The sequence below is a fragment of the Apostichopus japonicus genome, chromosome 20, assembly GCF_037975245.1.
Source record: "Apostichopus japonicus isolate 1M-3 chromosome 20, ASM3797524v1, whole genome shotgun sequence".
Lineage (NCBI taxonomy): Eukaryota > Metazoa > Echinodermata > Holothuroidea > Aspidochirotida > Stichopodidae > Apostichopus > Apostichopus japonicus.
In genome coordinates, this window is record NC_092580.1 from 26,671,820 (window position 1) to 26,685,000 (window position 13,181).

Below are 13,181 nucleotides of genomic sequence, written 5' to 3' on the forward strand. Positions count from 1 at the left end.
GTGTAATAGGTAGGGTGAGGCGCACACCCCCTCCGTAATCCTTGATCTGTCACTGGCTACCCTGTGTATATAATTGGGATCAGCGCTTTAACTATGACTGTTCCTCTTTCTCTTCCCGAGGTCTTGGCTATCTTCTACTCCCTCCTTTTCTGCTTTTTCTCTCTTTTTTCTTTTTCTTTCCCTTCCTTTCTCTCCTCCTTTTCTTTTTTTCCCTCCTTGTCCCTTTTTTCTTCTCTTTTTTTCTCTCCTCTTTTCCTTACCCGGGGGGCGCGCGCCCCCAACGCCCCCCTGGATACGCACCTGATAGAACATTACATTGACATCTAACCAAACTTTCAACTGTATCAGGTTTCAAAGATACATCAGCAACAATAATGCGACAGTCTAAGTAGAGAGTCTGAAGAATATCTGCCCAGATGAAACCACAGACCATCACCAATTGAAATCAACTTTACTGGAGTAAGGAAATGTTTAGCCAATGTAAACCGTGTATACATATTTAGGGATACTATTGGATATAAGGTTGTTGTACATTGTGTGCGGGGACTTATTTGGATTCCAAAAATAGTAAAAGTGTTTGCGAAAGAAATACATCTATATAAAAGAATATCAGATTATCAAGACATTTGTATGTATGTATGTATGTATGTATGTATGTATGTATGTATGTATGTATGTATGTATGTATGTATGTATGTATGTATGTATGTATGTATGTATGTATGTATGTATGTATGTATGTATGTATGTATGTATGTATGTATGTATGTATGTATGTATGTATGTATGTATGTATGTATGTATGTATGTATGTATGTATGTATGTATGTATGTATGTATGTATGTATGTATGTATGTATGGGTGTATGCGTGTGTATGTATGCGTACGTGTATGTGTGTATGCGTGTATGTATGGGTGTATGTATATGTATGTATATTAGATCCTCCTGCAAGCAGGAACTCGCGAAGAAGCCTCATTGGCTTATCAAAGCCTCTTACAGTCTCTTACATTCATTTTTAACGTCCATGATTATGAATTGTTAATTGTCAACAACTCTGTAACTGGACGACATACATTAATCTGGAAGTGGCTCGAACCAGGGACCTTATGATTGAAAGGCACCGGCGTTAACCACTGAGCTAACACCCCGCAATCTATTTGTCTTTAGATTCTAATGAAGAAAAGTAGCTTTGATTGTTAAAATGAACGATGGCAGAAGGAAAGCGACTGAACCGAAAGCCAAATTCATAGCGCTGTTGCAGAGATTTTCTCCACATATGCAGGCCTCGACACTTTCTACGGTGACTCCCATTGCTTCCGTGTCCATGATCTGTTGGTTTAATTAAGGATTCTGAGCGGCCAATTCGTCCTTATCAATTTAACCGTTACTTCCTGAACTGCAAGTTTCAAAGGTGTATTGCACTTCAAACTGACCTTGATCTACTTTTTAGAATACGTATAAGGTGTATTCAATTATATACAATTCATTTCTAGCTTCGAGATTGACTCTTAGATACAAATGATGAAAGAAGCGACACAGCTACGTGGAATATATCCATGAGCCCAATCAAAGATGGTATCCAATATTTAGTACAACATGTATCAATACAAACATTAATTACTTTTTGAAAAAATTAGGTGAAAAGTAGAAATACATGTATAGTTGCATCACAAATAAAGAAATACCTACACCATTTTGTTAAGAAATACAAGCTTGGCTAGTAGCAGTGCTTATTTCCGGACAGTCTGAAACATATCAGAATTCATTTTCGGCCTTAAGATATCCTGTACACAGAGCATTCCAGATCCGACATTTAGAATACTTTAAAGATCAATATATGACATATTGTTATAGCTGTTGGAACACACCCTGCACTCACATTTTGCTGAACTATACCGTATGGCCGTATGAACACTAACAAGTATCCACAAAGTCATACTTTTAATGTTAAATACAATATATAGGACACACTTACAGCTGTTGGTAACGCTGACTTTAACACATTTGTCAGGACAGGTGACTTGCTGCCTTGGTTGCGCAACACTATCGAACGAGTCGCAGACAGTGTCGTAGATCGCATCGTGAGCTCCACATTGAAACGTGGTGGCTTCGTAACATTGCAATGCACTAGCTGAAGATGACAATAGACAAACAAAACGAAAAACTCGATACAGGATCACTAAAATAGACGCCCAAGCGGGTACGTTTATCATATTAAACTGATGCTTTTAATTAAAATCTGCTTGGAATGTACATCATATATTTTCTGAAGTTTCCCTCGTTGTTAGTCTCTTAATTGGAAATTTAAATAAACTTTTAAACTATAAAATAATTGAATTCTGGTGTCACGGTATAGTTAGGCTATTGCGTGAATCTATGTTATAATAGGGAATTGTGTCCAGTGTTGCAGTTCGTATGGTTGAAGAAAAACATTGTTTTGTTTCTTTACAGATTGGACCGTCATATAAACGTGATCATTTGTTTTATCCATGCGTTCAATACAAGGAGAAAATTAGGAAGGATTAAAGTCATATACTTGGAAATTTGGGGAATATGTATGTTTCTCAAGACTCATGAATCTCCAGAGACAGTTGGCGGACAGAAAAGAAATGGGTGAGCTTCTATCTGTCCACAGAATATTCACGACGATCCGTATTAAGTCCAGGTCTTGTAAAATTGGGATCTCGAACCCCTGAACCTCACCCTATAGGGTCCGCAAAGCGGCTTCATCTTGACTCTGTGTCGTCTCGGACACGAAAATACAGGATCATTTTAATCGGTTTTACGGAAATTGATTAAATCCATGGGAATATAAACATTTACCAGTGCCACTTGTTTTAAAAAGCATAACATTGATAAAAGCACACTGACTGGTTAAGATAAGACCACAGATGGCTGAAAGTGTGAAAAGCATCGTTGTCATCTTCATCTCTAGAGAAAAAGAAATAATGCGCAACTTAATTTGTCTCTGTTAAGTTCTCGGATAGCCAATTACCATGGTATTGATTAATACTGAAAGGTCAGTGTGATGATTACTTCATAATGACGTCATCAAGGTTTTGACACAACATAGCTGGTGGTGTATATGTCATTTTCAACTTTAATATCCCATAACCTACCCCATCCTTTCGTATTTTGACATATTTCATTCGCTTTCATGCATGTATATCGATCGCGTGTGCAGGGACTTGGACTTTATAATGATTTCACCTCATTTTGTCTCGAAAGAAAACTTGTTCCTTGTTTCCCAATTTCCACATTAGATATTGCAGTGCTAGTATGCATTGTTTCCTTGAGGGGGGGGGGGGGGGTTATGGAGTGATGTGTATACGCAAATAAGATAATACAATAAGAGTTATAAAGGGTACTAAATATCAGGCTGCATCAGTCCAATCGAATTTCTGCAAAGTGCCCTTCGACGTTGGTGCCCCCCCAGATTAAAAGTGCTTCCGCCGCCCTTGTACGGTAGTATCTAATGTCCCCCCCCCCCCCGAATATATGGTGGCATAATTTTTGTGTGTGGCTATAAATAGAAAATAATGCGTGAGATTATTTATCCAAATCATATTTGGCGGTGGCTAAAACTTCATCCAACACATGCTGCATGAGGTAAATGACTCTCCGTGGTCGTTTCTGTGACCTGTGACCGTATGGCATGTTGTCACTCATGATTATTATCATAATGTCTGTACATCTCTTGTGTATGAGTGTAAGTACGTACAATCATATATATGATCCACATCGATATGGGTTCACTGGGTTTCCATTTGGCCTGTTTCCTACAAGATTTCTAACCCCAGGCGCGTAGCCAAGGGGGGGGGCGAAGGGTGGAGACCGCCTCCCCTTCGAGCATATTTTGTTGGTAGTTTTTGATGATATCGAAGTTTTATAGTAGCCGTTATAAGAGGTTTTAATATTTGTACATCAATAAATTAACTGTGTCTGAATTTTCGAAAATTCCTTGACCAACATTCTTCATCATACTTTCCTCTACTCGTGCAATTTTGACCGGTCTGTTAGGGGTTGAAGGGGGTTTTTCTATATTGGTTGTCCATAGATGAAATTTTGTGCAACATTATGGGTATGTTTTGAAGTGAATTATTATTCAAATTCTGAACAAACAATGGGCTTAAAACCTTGAAAAGTGGGGCTCAGTGGCGGAGCGTGCATACAGTCAGGGGGCGGATGCCCCCCCCCCCCCCCTGACGGACTCAAATGGACTGCTGGCGCCCTTTTCAGCTCTTTACCACTTTTTACTTATTCGCGATTATTGACTTTTTTATTGCGCTCTCATCTACCTATTGACATTTTTCACATTTTGTTGGTGCAATTTGCCGATGACACCTATTTATTCTTCGTTTATCTGCAAATTAGCCAGGCCCGGAAAGGGTCATTTCCAGCGATCTAGGGAGTATCTTTACTCAAAAAATTTATGTGCGCTACGCGCCAATCTGTGGTGCATATTCCCATCAATATTGATGGCACTATTGTATTAACCACAGCAACTACTAAGTTTCCCGGTACTATTATCGATTGTAACCTTCACTGGAAAAATCTTATTTCATATATCTGTAGTAAAATTGCCGGTGCAAATGGAATTATTTATAGATTAAAACATGTTCTTCCGAAAGATATATTGACTTTATATAATACTCTAATACTTCCACACCTGAATTATAATTTACTTGCTTGGGGAGGTGCAAATAAATCACTGTTGCATAATTTATATAAACTGCAAAAACGTGCAGTTCGTAACATTTGTATTGCGCCGTATATTGCTCACTCGGGTCCTCTTTTTAAGAGTCTGAACGTCTTAACTATTTTTGATTTATTTGATTATCAGCTAGGTATTTTTATGTTTAAGTTTAATAATGGAAATCTTCCTCCTATTTACAACTCATATTTTCATTATAGATATAATATGCATCATTACAACACTAGATCTATGCATTCTCTAAACATTCCATATTCACGAACTAGACTTAGACAGTCCCAGATTCGCTCAAGTGGTGTTACTCTCTGGAATTCATTCTCATCTAATCTCACTGAATTGAATATTACTTTATATACTTTTAAAAATAGGTTGAGGAAAAAATTGATGTCGACTTCATATTACATATAATTACATGCATATTTAGACCATTCTTTAATGTTGCTGTTATTCTTTTGTAATTAGCACATTGCTAATTACTTTCTTTCTTTATTTCTTTTCCTTTCTTTTTGTAAGGGATCAGACTCGAAAAGCTTTGCTTATTCTGACTCCTCTACCCATCATATGTATATATATATATATATATATATATATATATATATATATATATATATATATATATATATATATATATATATATATATATATATATATATATATATACTGATTTTTGCATATCATTTATTATATGTAAGTATATTAATTTACTATTAATCATGTTATAAAATATAAATTAATGATGATGATGATGGTACAAATAAACTTGAACTTGAACTTGAACTTGAACTTGACTGTGTCAGTCCATGAGGAAATACTTAGAGCATGCTACCTTAAACTTGTTAGTGTGCCTCCAAGATCATTGTAGAGATAATTGCTACGCTCACTGTTGTGGACACCAACACAATATTTCAGTCATTGATGAATATTGCGCAAATAGTTGTTTACTATACAGAATAAAATATATATGTGATAGTGAGTCACGCTGACAGATACACTGTCGTGTTTTATCGATTCAGCTATAACATATCAATTCTGCCATGCACCAATCCGCCATTTTAAAAACTAATGAATATAAACTACATGGTTATTCAATCCGTTGGACATTCGTTGACAAAATCACAGGCCACTTCCCCACAAAATGGCAAATTATGTGACAGAGAAAGTGATCTCGACTGATCTGTTCCTAAGACCACCGAATCAAAAGAGGCAGCTTGGCATGCATCAACCAGATGTGTTGATCGTCATTACGCCGATTCAAATAGCGATTTGTAATTTTAAAACAGGATTAACCCTTTCACCCTGTGTTTCTTTGGATTATTCCAGAACTGTTTTCCATAGGTGCAAACTCTAAGCAATGTGATCACCATGGGAACAAACAATAATATAATTCGCAAATTTTGGTATTTTCTTTACTTCAAATTGAGAGATGAGCTGTACAGTTGAGTTAGCTGCTTTTCAAGGTTTTCAATTATTCTACTTTGGACGTCAAATGACCTTCTAGAAAGTAGCCTCAATACCCCGGGCACATTTCAACACTGCACACAACTCAAGTGACATTTCCCCCTCACCTAGAAAAAAAAAAGATAGTTCTAACAAGCTAGTACCCATTTCGTGGTACTCACTATTGAGATATGAGATTGTACTTAGTGAGTAAGTTTTCTTACAAGGGTTTACTATTGTGGCAACTAGAGACCTCAAATGACCCTTTGCCGCCACCAATAGCAGTGGAAATTGCGATGTAACGAAGACAGGGTTTCCATGACAGAGTTCGACGATTTGTTTCTTTGTGGCTTCGGCAAGAAATCAAAATAGAATATACTAACAACCACAAATTCAATCTCGAAGAGGTATGTTTTATTGCTACCATTGAATACAAGTTTGACTAGTTTAAAGGGTATTTTTTTTTCTATGCCGACAAATTCACGCCCCCGGTGAATAGTGTTTCCAGTTGGTGGTACCTTCCAGTTGTCTAAAAAGGATGAGCGAAATATCAATTTAGTAGACCTGTCAATTTCGTTAGATTGGTGCTCTCGGTCTAGTTTGATCATCTTTGGACATTGCTGTGGTAAATTAATGCTTTATCTTAAGCTCAACAATATTGCCTTCCAATTTGAGCTTGTTAAAATTGTCCGCCCCCCCCCCCTCCACCATTGTGATCCTTACAAACTATTTCCTGTCTTTAAGAACCGTCAAAGGAGACATTCAAACAGGTCTCAAGGAGGGTTGATTGCTTTGGAGGACCATTGAAGTTAAATGTAATGAGAATAGGTCATTACTATAAAGTTCCGTAGCATATTCATGGATAATATTTTGATGGGCATGAAAATGAAATGAAATGTTTGTTTTCTTAGGCAAGAAAAGTTTAGTTTAAAATGTAAGATAAGAAAATTGCGTTACGTTAGAAAGTACTATATCTATAGTAAGTCAACATACAACACTTTCCCATCGAAGATTGTGACTATATCTAAACCTCATGATGTCCATACAATAGGTTGTCTATACTACTGAACCTTTGTCGGGGTGTTACACTGCGGAGTAGCATCATAAATCAATAGATCATTATATGTTAACAAGGACTAGGTATGAAAGTCGAAGAGTTGACAGAAGAGTATATAGAAAGATCGTTAATGTACGAATATAAAATGGTTATCATGAACAGAGGCGATGGAATCGGGGGAGAGGGGGAGTGCAAGAGGGAGGGGCAGTTCCAGGGGACCTAAATAAATTACCTGAATAGAGCAGCTCCTTTTCACCAATGAAAATTGGCCCTTTTGTTTTGTTTGTGAAATTACCCTTTGTAATAAATTGCTCATAAATTATAAAGACATTGTAATTAAAAAGTGCTCTTTTAGGTAAGAAACAAAACCCTATTGAAATTTTGGAATCTATGGTACAGAATGTACAGCACAGGTGGTCTGTTATGTCGGAACGTTTTGAAATGAACTTTGTGGATTTTGCTCTGAGACGTTTGTGACCCACCCCCACCCCTCGCACCCCAGTCCGAAGGTTATCCAACCGCCTCTGTTCACGACCACAAGTTGAACTACTGATACAAGGTATTTACGCCAGTCATATCGAAGACATATGTACTAGTTAAAAATCTAATTAAGAAAGAAAGCTTGGAGGATAACGACCATCATCGAGAAAAAGACTACGACTGGATTTGTAGCGATGTTCAAAGCGTTGTTACAGAGATCCCCACTGCAAGTACAAGCATAAACGTTGTTAACGCTAAGACCACCGGCTTCTAAAGCTTTAATTTGCTGCTCTAGTTCTGGTTCTTGGGCGGCCAGTTGTGCTTCGTCCAGGCACCCGTCAGCTCCTGCAGAGCAAGTTCCGAAGGTGAAGTAAACTTCAAAAGAGCCTTGATCTGAAAGATGAACGCAATTGTTAATATTAAAATCGGCAAAGCGAAATGTATTTTCTTTCTTGCTATATTGTGACTTGTATTGCCATAACATACATTATTCACTTGGGGAAGGGGGAGGGCATTCGTTCCGTTTAGTGGGAACTAAACCCAAAAAATAAGAACACAGACGTGAGGGGGTTGGTGTGGTGTGGTGGGGTGGGGTGGGAAGCACTTTAAAAGTCGGGCTTAAGTGGTTCTATTAGACTAACAGTGAGAATATGATTTGCCTTTAGTTGAAACAGGAACTGTGTAAGATCGGAGGGGGTAGGGGGTGGGGGGTTTACTATCTTATATCGCAGGTACGAATTTCTCTTGCTTCTTTCGTCGCCTGTAAATGAGAAGTGATCTAACAAATGCGTCAACCATTAATAAACTAAAAATAATAAGTATTTAAGAGCTAGACCACACTAACCCCTCTCCACCTCAACCGTCTCCGCGTTGGTGCACAGCTGGATGTCGAAGATGGTCATCGCTTTCATTGAGACTTACGAAGAAAAGAAAGTCTTTTCCACTGTAGTGTAACATTTGTGAGCTCCAGCTTTAAATGAAGAGCTTATTTCTGGAGCTAATTACGGGATGCATGGTTTATGATTAATGGTAAAGGGAAATCAAATGTATACTAACTACTGTAGGAGGCGGTCACCAAACCACATTTGCCTGGGCACGTGACTTCTGACTGTGGTTGGGCAGTGTCATTAAAGGCGTCGCAAACAGCGTCATAGGTGGAATCATGACTACCGCATACTATTGAGTAACTTTGATAGCATCGCGATCCATTTACTTAATATGAGACAAGAGAACAAAGGATATGTTACTATTGTTTAGTGAATGAAACAAGTAAAAAAGAACAGAGAGCCAACATGCTTTGTAATTCCTACAAAGCAAAGGTATATAGTATATAGTATATACATATGTATATATATAATAATAATAAAGGCTTATAAGCACAACTACTACAGAAAACTGTGTGCACTGCTGTGCTGGAAAACAACTAAATAAATCTCAAAGTAACGATACAAAAGTTAAACCTGGTCGAGATTCTGGCTGAAATCAGAACCATTTACAAACAGGTAGTGTTCTAATTGCCTCTTAAAAGTAGCAGCATTTTGGATTTCTTTAAGGCTGTCAGGAAGCTTATTCCACAATTTAGGTCCAGCCTTGGCAAACGAGCGATACCCATACGGGGATTTAACTCGAGGCTCTATCAATAACGTATTTCTGCTACGGTCAGAAGTTACCAATATATCATGGATATATTTAGGACCCAGTCCTCTAACAGACTTAAACACAATCAAAATTATTTTAAAGTACACCCTCTCCTTGATTTTAAGCCAATGGAGATCATGGAATAGGTCAGTCACATGATCATATCTACTTTTACCATATATCAATCTTGCAGCAAAATTTTGAACAGATTGGAGTTGATCATATAAATGTTGGTTGATACCAAAATAAAGTGAGTTACAATAATCAATATGCGAAATAACCATGGATTGGACAATAATGCTGAACTCAGACTTAGTAAGATAAAACCGCATTTTAGAAATATTTCTAAGATTCTTAAAGCACCTGGATTTAAGTGAACATATTTGATGCCGAAAAGACATGGTATCGTCAAAATGAACACCAAGGTTACGAACAATTTGGTCAAAACGTACACAATCAACAGAGTTAAGAATAACACCCTTGATGTGAAACAGTTTTAGTATAGGAGGGGGACCAAATACAATTATTTGGGTCTTGCCAGGGTTGAGTTGCAAATAATATTTGCGCATCCAACGTTGGATACAACCAAAGGAGGATTGCAGAGAGTCAACCAGAGCTGATCCTTGATTATGGTGCCTGAAGTTTTTATAAACCTGGTGATCATCTGCAAAACCATGAATATTAAAACCCATTCTAGAAACTTCAGCGTAAAGTGAGCGAATATAGATGTTAAATAAGACCGGACCCAAAACAGATCCCTGTGGCACACCAAACTTAATAGTAATCTGATCAGAAGTACAGCCCCCTATTCTAACTCTTTGAGATCTGCCCACAATAAAACTTTTAAACCAGTTTAGGACAATACCAGTAATACCAATTTCATTAGATAATACAGACAAAAGTACATTATGGTCAATGGTGTCAAAAGCCGAGCTTAAGTCAAGGAGTACCAGCACAGTAGCATGTCCACTGTCACTGGCAACTAATATGTCATTAGTTACTCTCAAAAGGAGGGTTTCGGAACTATGGTATTTTTTGTAAGCAGATTGCCTGGAAATATTGAGGCTATTAGAATGCATGTGAGTATTCAATCGTTTAAGAACAACTCTTTCATTCAATTTACCCAAAAAAGATAGATTGGAGATTGGTCTATAATTTTTAAAATTGTTATGATCTAAGCCATTCCCTTTGATGACAGGAGAAATATCTGCAAGTTTTAGACCAACCATGCTGCCAGTGATGAGAGACAAATTAACGAGATGACATATGCAAGGAAGAAGAAAATCAATATTACTTTGTAGGAGATCTCTCGGAAGTATGTCACTAGGGGAGCATTTAATTCCAGTATCATTAATTATCTCCCTTAACTCATCAATACTGGTAGGTTCAAACTGAGATAAGACAACTCCACGAAAAGCAGTATCAAGCTGTTCAGAATCTCTATCAATGTCCTGAAAATTAGACCGTATTTGTGCTATTTTGTCGTTAAAATACTCATTAAAGTCATTTGTAAGAGTTTGTAGAGAAACAGTAGGTGGAAGGTTTTTGGTTTGATTTTTATCAAGGAAATTATGCACAAATTTGTAAAGGGCTTTGGAATTCCCCTCACAATTTTGGAACTTGATTCTAAAGAAATCCCTTTTCTTTGAACGAGCCATTGTCATAGTGTCCTTTCTAACTTGAAGATAGACGTCTTTGTCAACAGTTAGACCAGAGTTATGCCATTTCCTTTCTGCTTTCCTGCGAAGACGCCGCTGATTTACATAATCAGTGTCAAACCAAGGTGCCGTGTTAACAACTTTTATTCTTCTGGTCACTAGTGGGGCATGTTTATCTGTTATCAAAGCGATATATATATATATATATATATATATATAGATATATATATATATATATTTATATATATATATATATATATATATATATATATATATATATGTGTGTGTGTGTGTGTATATATATATATATATATATATATGTGTATATATATATATATATATATATATATATATGTATGTATACACATATGTATATATATATAAATATATATATATATGTGTGTGTGTGTGTGTGTATATATATATATATATATATATATATATATATATATATATATATAAAAATATATATATATATATATATATAAATATGTATATATATATATATATATATATATATATATATATATCACATAATATACTTAACTAAACTATCATCATACTGCTACTCGGAGTTTCACGTGTACGGCTCGCGCACCGATCATCAGGCAACTGAACAACATAGGCTATCTCGGCTTCAGGCGTGTGTGTTTACGGTTGCCATGGCGACAGTGCGATAACAGCTCGGTTATAGATATTCTAGCTCTGCATTGGCATAGAGCACTCTTTGTGAATATTGACCAACATTCTATGTGATATATATATATATATATACACATATATATACATATTTATATATATATATATATATATATATATATATATATATATATATATATATATATATATATATATATATACATATACATACAGACTACGACTGGATTTGTAGCGATGTTCAAAGCGCTGTTACAGAGATCCCAACTGCAGGTACACGCATTAACGTCGTTAACGGTAAGACCACCGGCTTCTAAAGCTTTAATTTGCTGCTCTAGTTCTGGTTCTTGGGCGGCCAGTTGTGCTTCGTCCAGGCACCCGTCAGCTCCTGCAGAGCAAGTTCCGAAGGTGAAGTAAACTTCAAAAGAGCCTTGATCTGAAAGATGAACGCAATTGTTAATATTAAAAATCGGCAAAGCGAAATGTATTTTCTTTCTTGCTATATTGTGACTTGTATTGCCATAACATACATTATTCACTTGGGGGAGGGGGAGGGCATACGTTTCCGTTTAGTGGGTACTTGACCCAAAATATAAGAACACAGACGTGAGGGGGTTGGTGTGGTGTGGTGTGGTGTGGTGTGGTGGGTAGGGTGGGAAGCACTTTAAAAGTCGGGCTTAAGTGGTTCTATTAGACTAACAGTGAGAATATGATTTGCCTTTAGTTGAAACAGGAACTGTGTAAGATCGGAGGGGGTAGGGGGTGGGGGGTTTACTATCTTATATCGCAGGTACGAATTTCTCTTGCTTCTTTCGTCGCCTGTAATGAGAAGTGATCTAACAAATGCGTCAACCATTAATAAACTAAAAATAATAAGTATTTAAGAGCTAGACCACACTAACCCCTCTCCACCTCAACCGTCTCCGCGTTGGTGCACAGCTGGATGTCGAAGATGGTCATCGCTTTCATTGAGACTTACGAAGAAAAGAAAGTCTTTTCCACTGTAGTGTAACATTTGTGAGCTCCAGCTTTAAATGAAGAGCTTATTTCTGGAGCTAATTACGGGATGCATGGTTTATGATTAATGGTAAAGGGAAATCAAATGTATACTAACAACTGTAGGAGGCGGTCACCAAACCACATTTGCCTGGGCACGTGACTTCTGACTGTGGTTGGGCAGTGTCATTAAAGGCGTCGCAAACAGCGTCATAGGTGGAATCATGACTACCGCATACTAATGAATAACTTTGATAGCATCGCGATCCATCTACTAAAGATGAGACAAGAGAACAAAGGATATGTTACTATTGTTTAGTGAATGAAACAAGTAAAAAAGAACTGAGAGCCAACATGCTTTGTAATTCCTGCAAAGCAAAGGTATATAGTATGTACATATATGTACATACATATAGTATGTACATCTATGTATATATATATATATATATATATATATATATATATATATATATATATATATATATATATATATATATATATATGTATATATATATATATATATATATATATATAAATATGTG

The 13,181-nt window shown here is 36.7% G+C and overlaps 2 protein-coding genes across 9 annotated transcripts in view; both read right to left on the reverse strand.

Annotated features, from left to right (window-relative positions):
- Window positions 1-4,860: 4,860 nt before the first annotated feature.
- The window catches only part of LOC139961535 (uncharacterized), a 71,809-nt gene continuing 63,488 nt past the window's right edge, over window positions 4,861-13,181 (reverse strand). The window contains exon 7 of the transcript XR_011790909.1: window positions 4,861-7,442. The gene's annotated coding sequence lies outside the window, so the exon portion shown is untranslated. The remainder of the gene's footprint in view (window positions 7,443-13,181) is intronic.
- Window positions 5,598-13,181, reverse strand: part of LOC139961533 (uncharacterized) — a 27,230-nt gene continuing 19,646 nt past the window's right edge. For 7 of the 8 annotated variants that reach the window (XM_071960768.1, XM_071960763.1, XM_071960766.1 and 4 more), the window contains 4 exons: window positions 12,758-12,913; window positions 11,858-12,079; window positions 8,747-8,902; window positions 5,598-8,083 (listed from right to left, as the gene is read on the reverse strand). In XM_071960768.1, the coding sequence (XP_071816869.1) occupies window positions 7,815-8,083; window positions 8,747-8,902; window positions 11,858-12,079; window positions 12,758-12,913 (803 nt within the window). In that variant the 3' untranslated portion in view covers window positions 5,598-7,814. The remainder of the gene's footprint in view (window positions 8,084-8,746; window positions 8,903-11,857; window positions 12,080-12,757; window positions 12,914-13,181) is intronic. The other variant, XM_071960764.1, reaches the window with a different exon arrangement.